Below are 17,096 nucleotides of genomic sequence, written 5' to 3'. Positions count from 1 at the left end.
TAAATAAGCCTAATTACCACCCCCCCAAAATAAAAATACAGTTAAATAAAAAAGACCAAATGTACCAGGAAGTTACCTGCAGATATTTTGATTGAATTCTCTTATAACAAACACTTTGGTGCAAATTTAACCCCGAATTTTAGCTACTAAGACGATCTCTGATACTAATCAGAGAATTACAGAAACCAAAAATAGCCTAAATATATATTCAACCTTTTTGGATTTCAATTTTTATTAAAAGCTCAAAGTACTGACACAGAAAATTACCCAGCCTTATATCAGGAATCACAAACTCAAGTGCCTACCAGGTACCAGGAAAATAATGTAAAGCCCAGTATGACAAAATAAGAAGTTATGGAGTCTACCAGGAATTACAGCAAACTAATTTGCTAGTTGCTTCTCAGCTCCAACGACCTGTCATTTTGTGGGAATGTGAGCTGAGCTAACAGACCTGGTTTTTCAAAAGCTGGAAATATGCACTGTTAAAATGTAAAATCTGCATTAAAAGTTAGCTAATAATTCAAATCTGCAAGCCGTGAGCAGTCAGTTTGACTTTTCCTTAAGGAGTAGGTTTCCTACTCCACATGAAAGAGGAATGATAGCAAACATGATAGTACTTTGACTTTCAAGTCAAATGTAGTAGAAGGATGTGTAAGAATCTGGATAGTGCTGGAAAAGTGAACAAAACTCCCTGAGTGAATAGGAATGTGCCTTAGCTGGGGTTTTTGAGCCTACTTGCTTTATGAGGTAACTGGATAAATGGCTGCCCTCTGGGGGAGTCTGCGGGATAAAGATCCCTTTGCTAGGTGTCGAGGCAGGTATTTCTTCTCTGGAGCGTCTGGGAAACACGTATACTCGAGTACGGGGATGGGGAATGTCGGGAGAACAGTTTACAAGAAAGTACGAGGACAGACAGCTATAGCGAAGTACAAACAGCGCTAGGAACGCGAGATAGTAAAGGGCTTCAGGCTCTCTACAGTGTGGGGAGGGAAAAGGCGATAACCTCTCCTCGGGCGCCACCTTTGGGCACCTCTTGCTCACCATCGCCGAGCAGCCGTCTTCTACAGCGACCGCCATCTTAACGCACCTCTCTGCGCAGGCGCGCGGGAGCCACACGGTCCAGCCCAGAGTAGAGCCACGCCCCGACCACGCCCCCACAAAGTTCGCTTCCGACCACGCCCCTTCTCAGAAATCTGTTCTCCTCCCCCCAGCTGTTTCATCCACCACTTGGGGCGGGAGGGGAAAAGCAGCAAAGGACCACTGGTCTAAGATCTACCATTATGTAGGAAAGTCATTTCTACAGCTTTCCACACTTTAGCAGAATTACCAGACCTCAAAGGCTACTATAAGATAATTTATTACAGACTAGCCAATAATCTACTATTACAATGGCACATACGACAATTAAAAACAGCAAAATGCTTAGTTTCTTGTTTCACATAATGGCCAATGGACAATGCAGAGTCCTCTGAAAGTCCAGGAGGCTGCTACTGAGGATACTGAAGGGCCATGTCACATCTGAGCAAGGGCCTGGGAAGTCCACATGACTCCCTGCAAAGAGTTTGTCTCTGACCTCCCAAGGAGTGTTGAGGATCACCCTCCATCCACCCTGTGCAGAGGGATCACAGCCCAGATTCCTTCTGTAGGGCTGAACATCTATGAAGGGAACAGCAGCTGACCTAGATAAAAAGGAGTGAGGACAAAGGCTAGATTCTTTCTGCAAGGGGGAGGACTGCCAGAAGGCAGTGGCCATAGGTGAGGAGGACTGATTTCCACAGTTTGTGGCTTTGTTCAGGGCCTATCCATGAAGAAAATACAGCCCTCTCCCCTGGGTCCTTCAACTAGCTCTCAGGTGCATATACTTAAGAAGAGCCTCTCATGTCCTGAAGAATCACTCCCCTTCCTAAAGGAGTGAGGTAAGGGGACTCCTGGGCAGGTGGCCCCTGGTGCTTGGGTTCCAAAGAAGTTCTGCTCAGGGCTCTGAAGCACCATGTGAACCTGGTTCTACTCATGAAGGATTATCTGGGGGAAGGGATTAGAACAATTCATTTCTGAAAGGTATCTTGTTCAGTTTCAATGCCTTGTACTCACTCGAGACACTCAAAACCAGCTGATTCTGCTTAAGGGACAGTTTGAATTCTATTCTCTGTGTTCTTTCCCTGGAATACTCCAATCCAGACCACAGGGCTCAGCAATACCTGTAGACTCAACTGATAACTTACCTAGTTAGGCACAAGCTCCAGGCCCTCTAAACTTGTTCTTCTGATGATTGGTATGTATGGATCTAACTGGATAAGGTGTGGTATGGAGAGGGGTGGAGAAGGGGTATGGGGTGGAAGGGTCCCTGCCAAGAATAGGTGACATTCTCAGAAATGCCTTTCCCTCTCTCTTTATGGAGAATCTCCCATTGTGATAACCCCCACAACCCAGCTACTAGCAGCACAAACCTGCTGGTAAGGGATTCATGACACTTTCTGTGAAAAACCAAACTCACAAATTTTTCCTTAAATTTTCCTGAACTGAATAAGTCAGCCTCTTGACTATGAGGATCCTAAGCTGACAACATAGTAGCTCCCATTGGCCCTGACTTGTGGAACTGGTGCCATCTGATTGGCACAGGAGCCTAGGTGCTCAGCTTCCCTCCTCCATGGAACGAGACTCCGATTTGAGCTTCACGAACTCTCGGGCCACTTCATCATTGCTCCTCTGAGACAGAATCCGGAGAATGGTCATGCCTGTCTCATCCATGTGGATCTTCGGGCCCAAGGGGCACCAGCAGGCACAGCTGCCCTTGGCTGCCACATCCCTCAGAGGCATCACAGCTAGCCCTAGAACACGATCTTCCCGGGCAAAGCAGTAATCCTTCACACATATTTGCAACTCATAGGCTTCTGGGCCTTCTTCATTTCCCAGGAGGCTGTGAGCACAGGGTAGATGGAAGGTAGGAGACCAGAGCTGAGGGCATCCTCAACTGAATTCACCCCAGCCACCATCCAGCCCATCCTTTCTCTCCCCTCTCAATTCTTACACCCAGGTCACCCCCATCCCAGAGTCCTGCAAGTCCCCACCCCATAACTTACAAGTGAAAGGTCTCATTGTACTTGGGAGCCCAGTTGTTGCTTTTTGACTTGGTTGTGAACTTCCTCTTTTTATCACTTTGATGAGGGCCAACCATGGTTACTTCCACAAAGGGCCGGAACATACCTGCTGTCTGCCACTTGAGGTCATTGGCAGCCACCACTGCACAAACAAGGGAAACCTGTGAGGATCCAATCAAGCATTCCCAGTTCTTCAGCCCCAGGATGGGGGGCATTCCCCTTGAAGGAGAGCTAAGCTGAAGGGCTGAGATAAGCAGGCCCTGCCTTTGACTGATGGGGCCACTGGGCAAGAAAAGGCCTGAGATCTGTAAGTCCATACCACTCACCTTTCACTGTGACCTTGTGCTCCCCAGTTCCAGGATGTGTAAACAGGTCCACCTGAATAGAGACTTCTCCCACAGGATCATCCACACCAGACCCTGAGGGACAAATGGACAGATGATCCCCCTCTGGAGAACTTTTAAGACTTTAGGCCTGATTATTCCAGGTGAAACTGGAATTGGGAAGCTACTATCCTATACCCTAAAGCAAGAAGCAATCACCCACAGTAGCAATGGGAAACTAAGCAATGGGAAAAGGGGGAAAAATGGCTAAAGAATGAGGCTATGTATTAAAATACAAGTTAGGCTGACAACATCTTAGGTGAAACTTCTTCTAAAAATGCACCAGGAAACCATCAGTTTCCCCAAACCTCTCCTATCCCCTAGGCTGAAGAATTTTTCATTGAAAGATGTTGGGAAAGGATAGTACCGCCACCCTGTATCTTTAAGAACTACGTCCTCAGTGGAACAATGTGGGTCTTATCTGGCCAAAAGCAGCCGGAGGCCCCTGCTTGGGAGGCTGCCCTGCACAGAAAGACTTTGTCTTACTCAAGCCTGGACTTCTACACAAACAGCTCCCCAGTCCCTCTGGTCAATTTGCATCCTTCCCTTAGTAGAGGCCTCATTCTGTTTTGGGAAAACACCAGTAGCCTGAACCCCAGATATAACCTCTTTGTCCTAAGATGGAGGAGTGGAGGAATTCTGAGGACAGAACTGAGTCAGACTGTATGAATACACTGCCCATCTCCGAGACTTGGGATAGAGCTTCTGAACTTTGACACTCGGTTCCCCCAGCCCCAACATAGGCGGCTCATTCTAATTCACAGGGGACAGTGTTAGCCCATGTTAGATTCACACCTGCACGGTGTATAACGTACCCTTTTCCGGCTGAATGTCCTCATTAGCAGTAAACCTAATACCTTTCCCATCATGCACTGAGTGAGGACAGGCCAGTCAAGAGGCAGTAGCAGCATTAGGATAGAGAAAGAAGAATCAGTTAGATGTCTAAGGAGTTAACAGCCATTCAGAGCAGCTCTACACATATTTTGAGGGAGCACAGAGATAGGGTAGGGTGGAGAGAGAAGTCAAAGAACTGGGGTCAGTGCCCGAATGCTCTAAATTATACTTAACAGTTTGAAGATCAACCAAATCATGGGCAGAAGCAGTAGAACATATAGAGGAAAGGTTTCTGGGACCAGTGGCGCACAAAAGAGAAAGCTGTAGACTCTAATTTCCTAGGCCCTTAAATGATAAAACAATGGGTAGAAAATGTACAGACAGACACTTGCATCCTCCCTGCAGTCCCCACTCCTGCTCTTAACTCCCATGTGCCCACTCCAGCCTCTCCTCATCTTTATATCTAGCTTAAAGCTCAATGTTTCTAGAAAGCCTCTTGGACTAACTCAGATCCTCCCTGATGTTACAGGCCTTTACATATACTCAGCTCTGTAAAAGTTCTCCCTGTCCCCTTGAGCAAGGCTCATAACTTCTTTTGCTCTCTCTTCTTCCCACTCTGGACTTGAAATAAGAGCAGATTGGAAAATGGAGCAGTACTGTAGGTCCCTTGAATCTCATCACCTTCCATCAACCCCCTTCTAACTGCTTAGGTCCCTCTTCCCCTCCAGGTTAGCTCAGTGCTTCAGATTCACAGCTTAGTAAGGCCTAAGCCTTCCCACTCTCCCCTCCACCAGGTTCACGCCTCCTGCAGCATGCCCGGATTTCCCTGGAACATTGTAGTGGATGGGCCTGCCTGGAGGCAGGAAAGGGAGAACTAGAAGTCACTGGGAGAAAACCAGCTGCCTGGTTCCCCTGCGTGTTAGCATCATCCACAAGGCTGGAGCCTCAGCTCTGCAGAGCCCTGTGATCCACACCCTCCCTTCAACTGCTCCCATGGTTTGCCGCTCTTAGTCTTCTCCTCATCCACACTGGAGAATCTGGAAAATCTTTTGCTTTCTCTCCCCAGGACAACTTCCATCTAAGGCTCCCAAAGCTGAGTCGTCATGAGTGTCTCAATCATCCAGGCTTCCTCACAGATTTTTCCTACCAAACACGGTAACTTGAGCTCAATACACATGCACCGGCCAGATGATGTCTGAGAAAAGAAGTCTCAGATACTTTCCCCAGGTCCCTGTTACTCCCCTGTCTGGTACAGATATGGGGTAGGGATAAGTATTAGGGTCCATCAAGAAATCCTGGTGTCTGAGTTTGAAGGGCTCCCTGAAGAAGTACCTGGATCCTCCCTATCCTAAGAACTACAGGATACTGACTCCCTACGGGCAGAGATGTATCAGGGAGGGAAGGTGGAGACTTGGGCCTTACCCTGGGCAGTCTGTGAGCGCACAAAAGTCTTGATGAGTGTGTCTGTGGTCTGTGTGTACAGAGACAGGGCATAGCGCAGGGACTGCAAATCTGGGCTCTTCTCCAGGAAGGTTTTCTTCAGTCCATTGCCTCCAGCATGGAAGTATTGCTGAAAGACAAGAATAACTGCTACTGCCTCACTCCCTTACAGAGAGGCAGTTCCCCAACAATGCCCTCAGGGAAATGACATCTGAGCACAGGCTTGGCAAAGATGCCAGAAGAAGATGAGGAGCCTTTCTACAGACAACAAGATCAGGAATACCACACAGAGCCAGAGTCGTAGTCTCCTGGGTAAAGACTATTATTTAAATATCTGGCAGGAATGATAAGGGATGACCACATTCCTAGATGTGATGTTTGAAGGACTGACCTGTCTGGACAGGCAAAGATAGGGATAGAAGCATTTCAGGCAAAGAGTAGTCAGAAGTCCTACTTTACCCCTTTGAACACTTAGAACACTTTATACCTATAACATACCTCTCCTAAGTGCCCCGAATCACATCTGCCTTATTGCTACCGTACCACATTATAAGAATCTTGATGCTAGGAACCATATCTTACTGTCTCTGCATCCTCCATAGTGCATAGTGCCTGGTACACATGTTGCCTGGTTAAATGAATGAATAAATAATAGGAAAGAAAAATCCTTTGAAAACCCAAAGGACATTACACATAAGTGAAAGAGGTCAGCCAGATCTTGGATATTAGGATCTGGAAGATTAATTCCCAGTAGGAAATATTCAGGAATGACAATGAGGAACTAAGTGAACCAAATTGTCCTCAGAACCCAAGAATAAATGTTCTAGGTTCATGGCAATTCACCTGAGACCACACAGGAGGTACCTTTTCGGTTGCTCCCAAGCAGGAATATGGACATAGCAGAGAAAGAAATGAACACACAAAAAATCACTCTCTTCTGGATGTGGGGTGGCAAGAACCCAAGGGACACCTAATCCAGCAGAGTGGAATGCCAGGACCAAGAGGGTGTGGTAGTAAGATTGTCTGGAGGACGGGGAGGTCTCCACCTTGATGGTGTCCAGGGCAAGGTCAAGGACAGCACACTGCTTTGGAGTGAGACTCCGCGTTTCCTCTCGCACCATGTGGTCCTAGAACCCCAGAGAAAGCAACGCCATCAGGACAGCTTGTGGCTGTCTTGAAAGTCTTGCCCCTACCTGCCAGCCCACAGCTACATGGTTCCTCTCCTTCCCCTCCTCTTCAGTCTCCAAAGTTTAAATTTCCTTCCTCCCAGGCACCCCCTCTCCCTGGCCTCAGAAGGACCCCATACATCCAGAGTACCTTGAGTTTGGAAAGATGACTCAGCTCCTTGGCAGCAGTGAAGATCAGTTGGGTGCCCTGGGCAGAGAGAGAGAATCTGTCAAAAGCAGAGAACTCCAAACTCATTAGGAAGCATGGAACCAGCTAAGAGAGAGAGCAGGAGGAAGTGGAAGGGAAGGGTCCTTACCGTCTGGTCAGTGAGTGGGGGCAGAACAATCATCCTTTCCATTGTGTTCATTACCACCCGCCAGAGCTCCTTCAGTACACGCTTCAGGACTGTCTTCTCACACACAGTGGCGAAAAGTGTGAGGCTGCAGGACCAGGCAGCAGGTGAAGATGGGGTGAGTGCCGGAGAGCCCCCCTCCCTGAGAGGCTCTTCTGTCTGATTGCCTCTGCCTTGCTTGTGCCCGCTCGATAGTTCTGAGTGCTGTACTCACTTGCCATCCAGAAAGTCCATGAGAGGCCGGAGCACACTATCCGCATCCTGAGTCACTGAGGCCCGAGCGTTGGGGGATGCATTCCCTGGGCCCCGCACTTGGCTCAGGATGTCAGCCATTTGTCGAACACACTCCTCAATCCGCACCTGGAAACTACACATGTGCCCACAGTGCAGCCCTCCCCACCCCAAACACACACTGTCCCTAAAGCAGCATCAGCTACTCAGTCCCACTCCAGCACACTCACAGTGCAGCTTCAACAGGGACAGCCAGCAGGAAGAAAGGGAAGGTCCACATATGTTCAGCTGGATGGATGAGTGTGGGGCAGGGGACGTCAGATTGGCCAGGGACGACACCTGACCTTGAGAGCCATGTGTTCTGGGGCCACTGACCTGTTTCCAAACACCATGCTGAGTTCATCCAGAACCGTATTCAGTTTCACCTGCAGCTCCTTCAGACTGTCTGCAGCTTCAGGGTCCAACTGTATCCACAGGAAGTGGGCTTGGCTAAGCTGGTTCTCTCATCCTTTTCTCCCCTCCTGTGCCCCTACTCCTCCCTCCAAGGGCCTCTACCCCAATGCCTACTCAAGTCTCTCAGCTCAAACCAGCCAGATCCCAAGCTAAACTCCTGGCCTATACCCAGTCAGGAGAGGCTGTGGCCAGGGAACTCGGGAACAAAGGGAAAGTACAGCAACCCCAAACTCTAAGACTTACCTCCTTGCCTCCCATGGCCTCAAACATTTTCTCCAGCTGGACCCTCAGTTGCTGCATGTTGTTCATCAGGATGCAAGGCTTTGGGGACAGATGGAGATGCTGAGTCTTGGCTCCTTGTAACACTGGACCCAGCAGTCTAGAGTCCCTCCCTCTCTCACATTACTCCAAAAGCCACGGGGAATTTACAATACATATCACATGTGTCTCTCCCTAAGTACTGAGATCTGGAACCAATGCAGACAGTTCTCCGTGAATGAAGAATAGAAGCAAATGTTTCTGTTTTTAAACTAGGTGGTGGGCCCCAGCTGTTTGTGGGATTACCCTTTGTAACTCTTTGAATATCTTAATTTTTTTATTAAAAAAAAAAGACTAAGCAAAGGTCTAGCTTAGTAGAGGATATACTACCAAATGGAGGCTCAGAGGAACTCCTTGTCAATTCTTGTTATTCTGTGGCATAATCTCAAGCACAGCCCTCCTGGGAATCAGAAGTCAGGAGCATTCCCCCAACCCTCAGCACTGAGGATAACTTCAAAAGCAAGAAGGATTCAAATGTCTTCACTCCTTTCTCTAAGGGGCCCAAGGCCCGACCCTCACCATTTTCTCCTTTGTGCAATAAGCTGGAAAGTTCTTTGATAAGATGTTTGCATATTCCATCAGCACCTTCCCGATGGTCTGAGAAAAGAGGAGGAAAGGAAAGGAGAAGAAACCCTTAGCTTTCCCCACGAGTATCTTGCCTGAGGTTGCACCTCCAACCCAGGACAACAATAAGTAGGTAAAGGGGAATCTCACAGTGAGGGACAGAGCTCCCTCTCAACCCCGGAACAGCAGTGAAACAAACCCACCTGTCTGCCCCAAACTCAAGTAAAGGAGAACAGGGTAATGCCAAGCTTTATCCAAAGGCCACCGCAGAGAGGGGTTGAGCTCAGGCCTGTGACAAGGCTATGAGTATGCTAGTAGTACGGGGGGAAGCAGAAGAAGGGTCATGGTCACCTTCGCAAATCTCCTCATGTAGTGGGCAAGGATGTTAGGGTCTGGGCATTCCAGCTTCCGGATGATCTCAAAGCTCTGATTTAGCTGCGTGAAGACGTCCACCACAGAGCAGGAAAAGAGGGCGTGCTCTGATGTCTGCTGGAACTAAGGAAGGCCACACACAGGGTCATCATCTTCAGCTGGTACCGTCTCCCAAGTTTATAAAGTTCTAAAGGGCTCTCTGCCCAGCAAGGGTGGCTCAGTGGCCCTCAACAGCCCTTCTTATGGACTTCACAGGGCAGGGACAGCCATCGTGGTTAAAGCCCAGGAACTTTTGCTGACAGCTAATTGCTGGGAGACCTGGCCTGACCCATGTGCAGCACAAGCCCCAACTTACCCCATCCTTCTTATCTCGTTCCAAAGCCCCTCGCAGGAATTCCAGGGACACGTCCTCATTCTCATCCAGCCACTGTAGGACAAACTGCTCAAACCACCTGTAGCCAGGTAGGAAAATTGGAGGCTGAAGCTAGTGGCTGGCATATGCCACGTGCCTGACAGTGAGGATGCTGGCCTCACCCAACCCCTAAGCCAGAGAGACCCTCTTCCCTACCCTTCCCTCTGTAGCCCCCACATGATGACTCACGCTGGGTACTCAGGCACCTGCCCCTGGAGGGCAGGCAGATCCTGCACGTATTCATTGTGGAGCCACTTCACCTTGAAGTGCAGGTTCATGTAGTCAGCACTCTTACACAGCCGGTCTTTCTCATGCTCTAGTAGGGAGGAAGGCTGGGTCAGGTCCCGGCAGTCGAGGCCCTGGTTCCTGAGCCTTCCCAAAGTGGCAGATCCAGTCAGGTGGCTCTATTAGATGTCTCAGAGCAAGAGTGACTCCCAAGCACCTCCTCACAGACATCTCCCCCTAGCAATGACTGCTCTGATCTCCAAAAGCCTGGCCCAAATCTTTCTTCAGAGACTAAGTCAGACATCCAGATAAGGCCTGTAAGTCTTCCTGTGCTGGCTTTTGGAAATGCCAAGTGAGGTGCTGGCCTCTGGTGAAGGAGAGGAGAAAAGATGTGGGTGCTAAGGCTGACTAGGGGGGAATCTGTCCAGAACTGGAGAGGGATGATGGTTTTCCAGGGCTATTTTAATCCTAGTAGCTAGGCCATTTCCTCAGATGGACTTAAGTGGAAAGATGAGCAGTTGCACATGACATGAATGGATCACTGACAACTACACAGACACAGGGAAAACCAAAGTGGGCCCAAGCTGACAGAAAGAGCAGTTGAGCAGCCATGGTGTAACTGAATCCTGGGGTAAACTGAAAGGCCCCAGAGCAGAGCTGAGACTCTGAAAAATGAATTCTCAAAGAAATATGCAAATAAGAAAAGTCAGTTTGGAAACCATGGAAACACAGCGAGATGAAAGGGCCATCCTGCTACAGAAAATGGGATGCCAACAGACTTGAAAGGTCATCTAGCTGAATCTGCAGAGCCTTCTGGAAAATCTAGGACAAAGATCACCCACAGCTTGCCCAGAGAGCCTGAAGTACTGGCCACACCCATAGGTTTTCTTCATCTACTCCCATTATGGATGAAGCACTAATTTGAATAATAAAAGCCAACTATGTGCTTACATATAACATAATGGTGAGAGTAAGCAAACAGGGGAGAGTATTAAGCAACAGAGAAGGGAAGGCCAGTGTCCTTGGGAACTCTATTGCTCAACTTGGAGTTGCCATGGGTAATGCTCCTCCATCTCAAGGCAGAATGGCCAGTCTGGGGCAGCTGGTCCTGGTGAATCAGCACAGCAGACACACAGGAGGAAATGGGAGCACGAGATTGAGCCACATAAGGCTCCCTGTCCCAGGAATTTCATCTCCTGGCACTGTAGGCAGCACCATCTCTACCCAAAGTTGCATTTGCAGTCTCTTCTATGAAGCAGTGAGCAAGAGAAGAGGAAAAAGGAATAAAACTAGAGGTAACGGGACAACAACCAAAAGTTCTTACCACCCAGAAAGAGGACTTTTCGTATACGAATGACAGTGGATGCTTGTGACAGAGTAGAGACACGAATAAGCAATAAAGAAAGTGAAAAAAATCAGGGACGTCAGAGAGACCCTCTCGGGGCTCGCCTTTTCTCTTCCACCCTGCACCCTGCTGTCCTTAAACCAGGTCAAGAACATAGAAACATCAAAAGGTACCACCAGGAAGGCCTCCCTCCTTCTGTGTCAGCAACCCCCGAAAAGGAGGCAGTGCTGCTCCATCCCTCCAGAGCTCCTTAACTGCTTTCTTCTAGGGACCTTCAACTTAACTGTATTTATGTATAATTCTCACTTTCTCTGTCAATCCATTATCTGTACTCTGGCCTAAAACCCCAATTTCTACATTAACTTCTGTGGTACAAAAACTAACAGGATGATTGCTGGAACATTGGTCACACTTTAAACTATCCTAACAAGTTCCATGGAGTCATGCTCCAGTAAAGTTTCTTGAGGTTGCTGTTGAGGGGGGATGTGGGTAGTGTGTAGGGGGTGGTTAATCTATCAAAAGGGGCAATCAAGCATCTAAACCTTCTCCTGCCCCTGACGTCCACATTCCTCCCTCCATTCATCTTTCATCCTCGGAGAGTTCTTTCAACTACATGATTTCAACTATTCAGCTTGCTGATATCTCCTCCAAGTCTCTTTTTGGTTCGCATAATGTCTATGTAAGTCTTTGATGGAATATCTCACTATGGGTTTAACTCCAGTCACCTTTTGCCATCTTAACATCTCCAATGAAGCTAAACAGGGTGTACACATTAATCTTACCCTCTTGTCTCTTGTTCTGCATTGAGCATCATCCTCAAGTCATCTTTCTTTGTATTCACATCCAGTTAACGCATCAATCCCTGTTGATTTCATCTCCAAAATTTCTCTGGAATTTATCTATTTCTTTCTAGTCACATTATTACCTCTCTAGGTCTTTTTACTACCATCTCTAATCAGGATTACTACAATAGTCTCCAAACTGGTCTTTCCTCCTCCAATCCATTCTCCGTACTGTAGCCAGAGTGGGTGGCCTTTCTATATTAAAAGTATGATCATGTCAATTCCTTGCTTAAATGGGATTTTTGTTCAATGGCTCTCAGTTGCCTCAGAACAGAGTCCAAAATCCTAAACACAGCTTACGCGTCCTTTATGATCTAGCAGTGTCCTACTTCTCTACCTTCACCTCTCACTCATCTCTTCCCTTCCACTCTAAAGTGCAAGTCACACTCAACTACTGCTTCCAGTTCCCCAAGCATGCTGACTCTCCAAACCCCAGGTCTCTGAACATACTGCATCCTCTGCCTAAAACATCTCTCTCTCCCTTCCTTGTCACTGCTGCCCTCCTTCCCCAGCAGCTAAGCTCTGTCATCCTTCAGGTTTCAGTCTGTACATCACTTCCTCCAGAAAGCCTTCCCAGGTCTGGTTACATGGTTCTCCTCTCAGCACCCTACTCTTACTCCTTTTGTGGCTTTTAACTTTGAACTGTAACTGCCAATTTATATGTCTGTTGTCTAGACTGGACTGTGAGCTTCTCAAGGGCTGGAGCTATGCCTCATTCATCTCTTTGGAGTTCCAACTTTGTGTCTGGCACAAAGAAAATACTTGATACACTTGGTGAATGGGATGGGGATTTACTGCAAAGGTGGATGAAGAAACTTTCTATATTTTAATTGGGATAGTAGTTACACAGGTGTATTTATTTGTCAAAATTCATCAAATTATACTTTTAAAATGTTTTTATTTTGTTGTATGTAGATAATACCTCAATAAAGTTGATTTAAAAATATTGGATAAACGAGAACATTTTCACAGTTGGAGTCAACACTATCCTTTTACCATCCAGGTCTCTAAACACCTCCCCTTCTCTTGCCCTCCACATTCTGACAATCACTAAGTCCCATTAAAACTTCCTTTCAATGTCTTTCAAAGCCCATTCTTCCTCTAATTTCTCTGCTCTAATTACAGCCTCATCCCCTCAGCTCTTAATTATTACATTATCTGCACTCTCTGCTTCTAGTCTCTCCCTGTTCCATCTGCCTCCATTTTCCACTGAGGTAAAACCTTATAAAACTACTACTTTGTTGACACTGCATCTCTGCTCATGAGCCTATAATGGTTTCTTATTGTCCTCAATAACTAAGATTTATTCAGCATTCAGTAAAAGCCAGGGCATATGCTAAATACGCCACATACATCTCAGTTACTTCACCAGCTCAGTGAAATAGATGCTATCATCACTCCCATTTTACAGAAGAGAAAATGCGAGCTCACAAAAATTAAGTAGCTCAGTCTAAGAACACACTGTTGAGCAGGTGGTGAAACAGGTTCAAAACCAGGTCAACATAAGTTCTTTCTCTTAAAGCAGTTTTCAACTCTTTTGTGTTTGTTTTAAACATCAGCAGAACTCCTCTTTCAAAAGAAATTGCACTTAAAACCCTGTATAAGACTGATAAAAGTAGAGCTGACTTAGCTAGCACCAGGTAAAAGGCCTGGAGCCCAGCATTGTCCATCCTACCCCACCCTGCCCCCACCACCCTACTCTCACCGTTTTGCCTTTTCACTTAGCTCCTCTGTTTGAAAACCTCTGCCCAACCTTATACCATCTCTCTGGTGGAATTAATTCACTTTTCACAGGTATTTATCTTTTCTCCAAAAAACCTGATGGAGCTGGAGTTCTTTAAGAACTGGGACCATGCTCCCCATCAGGTTCACCAAGTGCCACCTAGGGGAGAGGGACAGGTGACCTGCTCAGTGGACTGACAGGCAAAGGCATGGGCTACAGCCCCAGGCATGACCCAGTGTAAGCAGGAGGAGCCGCTGCTCTGGGGCAGAATTACAGAATTTGCATATACAGTATGTGACTGTCTCAAATTTAACACAGATCTTCAAGGTTGCTTTCAACCTCTAAACTTACTGTTCCTAAACCTCAAAAGTTTAAAAGTCTGAGGATTATCTATTTCCTCTGTCACTCCACCCAAATAGCAGATCCAGACTCTGATTTGTCCTTGCCCCAGACTGCTCCGCCTCCTTCTAGGTTTACTTTCATAGACTGAGGAGACAGATTAACATATATAAACAGTTAAATGAATGGGCACAGATGGGTACAAATGGGAAGGTCTGATACAGGTAGGGAGTGATATCTTTGTAGACTAAAGTGGGAAATGAATAAAAGAATTAGGTGAATGAATAAGATGAATAGTAATTTGCATGTGACCCTGTTGTACAGGAGAAGTGAGAGAGAAATATCTTTCCGGCTTTGTCACATCAATTCAGAACAGCTTTCAAGGAAAGCCAGGCCAGGCAGCCGACAGTGTGAGAAAATAATCTTATCTATCTATGTATTTAAGGTTCTATGATTCTGTAAAACTGTAAAGATACATTTCATGAGACCATTCTCTAGGGAATAGGCCACTTGAGAGCACCAGAATGAAAGGAGTTATCTCTGGGCTGGGAAAGTCTTAAACAGGCACTTGCTCTAAAGCTGGAAGGAGGAACCTACATCCACACAGCCATTTCCATCATTTCTTTGGCTGAAGCTTTGCCTACCCAAGGCCTCCCGAGGTCTATCACCTAATATGCCTCGAATCCCTCTAGTTTCTCACTGTACCATTCACCCAGAACTTGTAGGTGTCTGGGAGAGGAAAGGGACAGAGAGCACAGCGCCCGGGCTAGGGGCCTGCAACCACTGCCTTGGGCACACCCTTACCCTCCAGTGCATATTTCATGTCTTGGGCAAAGAGTTGCCACATCACTTCTGCGCTGACTTTTCCCACATTCAACTCTTGAGGAAACCTGGATGATGGAAGAAGCCACAGTCAGAGAACAAGGCAAGAGCCATTTAAATTGATTGATACCAAAGCTAACATGCCTAGTTCTTAGAGGTCACAATGAAGAGGGGAGAAGCCTAGGAAACAGGGCTAGGCTCAAACTGGAGAAAAGGGGCCCAGGGACTAGTGGTAGGACAAGTATGGGCAGAGGATCCTCCCAGGCAAGGTGGCCCCAGGGGAGATGATGCCTAGAAGGCAGGGAATTGTGGCCAACGGGAGAAGAGTTGAGGTTGGAAGGCAGACCCAGGCTAAATAAGCCGGAGAAGAATGGGCAAGGAAGTGGGCATAAGAAGGCCCACATTATTCACAGCGGACAGACATATACACACATGGTCTCTGGATGCCCTGGGACTCCTATGGCAGCCACTCCCAGAAGCCTCTCACCCCAGAGAGGCTGGCTCAGTCTGGGCAGGGCCCCCCATTATGTTTCCACACCTGTCTCCAGAAACAGTTACCCAGACAGATACAAGGGACAGAGGGACAGACGGACGAACAGGAGGAAGAGGTGGCACTGCAAACACACAGAGATAGGAAAGAAAGAGGCTGTTAGACAGATGGACAAACCAACCACCAACCAGACAGGGCCAAGTGTGGTGACACTTACTGGTTCAGAACGAGTGTATAGGAATTCTTATCTTCCTCTATGATTGACACAATGAGCGTGATGAGTTTGGGCCAGAAATCCAGGTTCCGAATGCTGGGCCCTTGTTCCTCTGGAGGTAGCTCCTGCTTCTTGTTTCCGAGAAGACATGGCAGACAGTGAGAGTCAGAGTAGAAAATGGAGAGCCTTCCTCTCTCTCTTCCCCACTCTATGCCCCTTCCTTTAGAATCAGGGACCCTTCCTTTTCTGTAGCCTATCTTCCACAAGCCCACGCATGTTTGTTCTAGCAAAGGGGTGACTGTTGGGAGGTTCTTGGACATAGTCTGTCCCTGAGAACTTCTCTGCCCAGCTCCAGGGCACTGTTCTGACCACTGTTCCTGGTCAGCCTAGGAGAAATGAAGATGTCTATCCCCTTCTTCTTTCTCTCAGTAGTTAAGCATATAGTGACTTCTTGGCTGAAGCAAGCAGCCCCTCCAGTCTTCAGCCAAGTTCCATGTGACCCCCTCCTCCTCTTCTAGTGGGTCTTCCTCTAATATCACCCCCGCCCCACCACACACATACACATCTCTGAGAAGCTTCTTCAAGTTCTGCAGGAGCCACATAACAGACCTAGTACACAGGTTGGCCAAAACTTCAGTTAAGCAAAGCTTCCCTTAATCTGCTGAATGTTGTTAAGGGGAAAACTGCATCTGGGAAGGTATTTGCCTAGCTGATAAGAAAAGGCCTTGGGGAGGCAAGAAGGCTCAATGAGGAAAGAATAGTGTCTTCAATAAATGGTGTTGGGAAAACTGGATATTCACATGCTAAAGAATGACAGTAGACCCCTATCTTATACTATTGACAAAAATTAACTGAAAATGGATTAAGGAATTAAATGTAAGACCTGAAACCATAATACTTCTAGAAAAAAATAGGGAAGAAGCTCCCTCATATTGGTCTTGACAAATGATTTTTTTGGATATGACAACAAAAGTAAAAATCAACAAATGGGACTACATCAAACTAAAAGGTTTCTACACAGCAAAAGAAACAATCAACAAAACAAAAAGGCAACCTACAGAAAAGGAGAAAATATTTCCAAACCGTGTATCTGATAAGGAGTTAATATCCGAAATTATAAGGAACTCACACAACTGTATAGAACAAAAAACCACCACCACCCCCACCAACAAAACACATAGTCTGATTAAAAAATGAGCAGAGGACTTTAAAAGACCTTTCTCCAAAGAAAACATTTAAATGCCCAACAAGTACATGGAGAGGTGTTCAACATCACCAATCACCAGGGAAATGCAAATCAATACCACAATAAGATATTACCTCACACCTATTAGAATGGCTGTTATCAAAAACAGAAGAGATAAATGCTGGCAAGGATGTAGAGAAAAGGGATCCCTGATGCACTGCTTGTGCAAATGTAAGTTGGTACTGCCATTATATAAAACAGTATGGAGGTTCCTCAAAAAATTAAA

The 17,096-nt window shown here is 46.9% G+C and overlaps 2 protein-coding genes across 19 annotated transcripts in view; both read right to left on the bottom strand.

The window, feature by feature from the left end:
* LOC102536083 (phospholipid-transporting ATPase FetA-like) overlaps nucleotides 1-1,199 on the bottom strand; it is a 74,389-nt gene extending 73,190 nt beyond the window's left edge. For all 12 annotated transcript variants that reach the window (XR_012072073.1, XM_072959683.1, XM_072959681.1 and 9 more), the window contains exon 1: nucleotides 1,042-1,199. The gene's annotated coding sequence lies outside the window, so the exon portion shown is untranslated. The remainder of the gene's footprint in view (nucleotides 1-1,041) is intronic.
* Nucleotides 1,200-1,341: 142 nt separating this feature from the next.
* Nucleotides 1,342-17,096, bottom strand: part of UNC13B (unc-13 homolog B) — a 167,980-nt gene continuing 152,225 nt past the window's right edge. For 2 of the 7 annotated variants that reach the window (XM_072959680.1, XM_072959676.1), the window contains 17 exons: nucleotides 15,628-15,755; nucleotides 14,903-14,988; nucleotides 9,814-9,940; nucleotides 9,568-9,664; nucleotides 9,192-9,335; nucleotides 8,796-8,873; nucleotides 8,202-8,279; nucleotides 7,881-7,969; nucleotides 7,489-7,641; nucleotides 7,239-7,362; nucleotides 7,073-7,129; nucleotides 6,802-6,882; nucleotides 5,738-5,885; nucleotides 4,297-4,353; nucleotides 3,425-3,517; nucleotides 3,081-3,240; nucleotides 1,342-2,917 (listed from right to left, as the gene is read on the bottom strand). In XM_072959680.1, the coding sequence (XP_072815781.1) occupies nucleotides 2,632-2,917; nucleotides 3,081-3,240; nucleotides 3,425-3,517; nucleotides 4,297-4,353; nucleotides 5,738-5,885; nucleotides 6,802-6,882; nucleotides 7,073-7,129; nucleotides 7,239-7,362; nucleotides 7,489-7,641; nucleotides 7,881-7,969; nucleotides 8,202-8,279; nucleotides 8,796-8,873; nucleotides 9,192-9,335; nucleotides 9,568-9,664; nucleotides 9,814-9,940; nucleotides 14,903-14,988; nucleotides 15,628-15,755 (1,986 nt within the window). In that variant the 3' untranslated portion in view covers nucleotides 1,342-2,631. The remainder of the gene's footprint in view (nucleotides 2,918-3,080; nucleotides 3,241-3,424; nucleotides 3,518-4,296; nucleotides 4,354-5,737; nucleotides 5,886-6,801; nucleotides 6,883-7,072; nucleotides 7,130-7,238; nucleotides 7,363-7,488; nucleotides 7,642-7,880; nucleotides 7,970-8,201; nucleotides 8,280-8,795; nucleotides 8,874-9,191; nucleotides 9,336-9,567; nucleotides 9,665-9,813; nucleotides 9,941-14,902; nucleotides 14,989-15,627; nucleotides 15,756-17,096) is intronic. The other 5 variants (XM_015239037.3, XM_072959678.1, XM_031677251.2 and 2 more) reach the window with 3 other exon arrangements.

The sequence above is a fragment of the Vicugna pacos genome, chromosome 4, assembly GCF_048564905.1.
Source record: "Vicugna pacos chromosome 4, VicPac4, whole genome shotgun sequence".
Lineage (NCBI taxonomy): Eukaryota > Metazoa > Chordata > Mammalia > Artiodactyla > Camelidae > Vicugna > Vicugna pacos.
The sequence above is the reverse complement of the archived record's forward strand: the minus strand, read 5'-3'. Positions and strand labels throughout refer to the sequence as shown.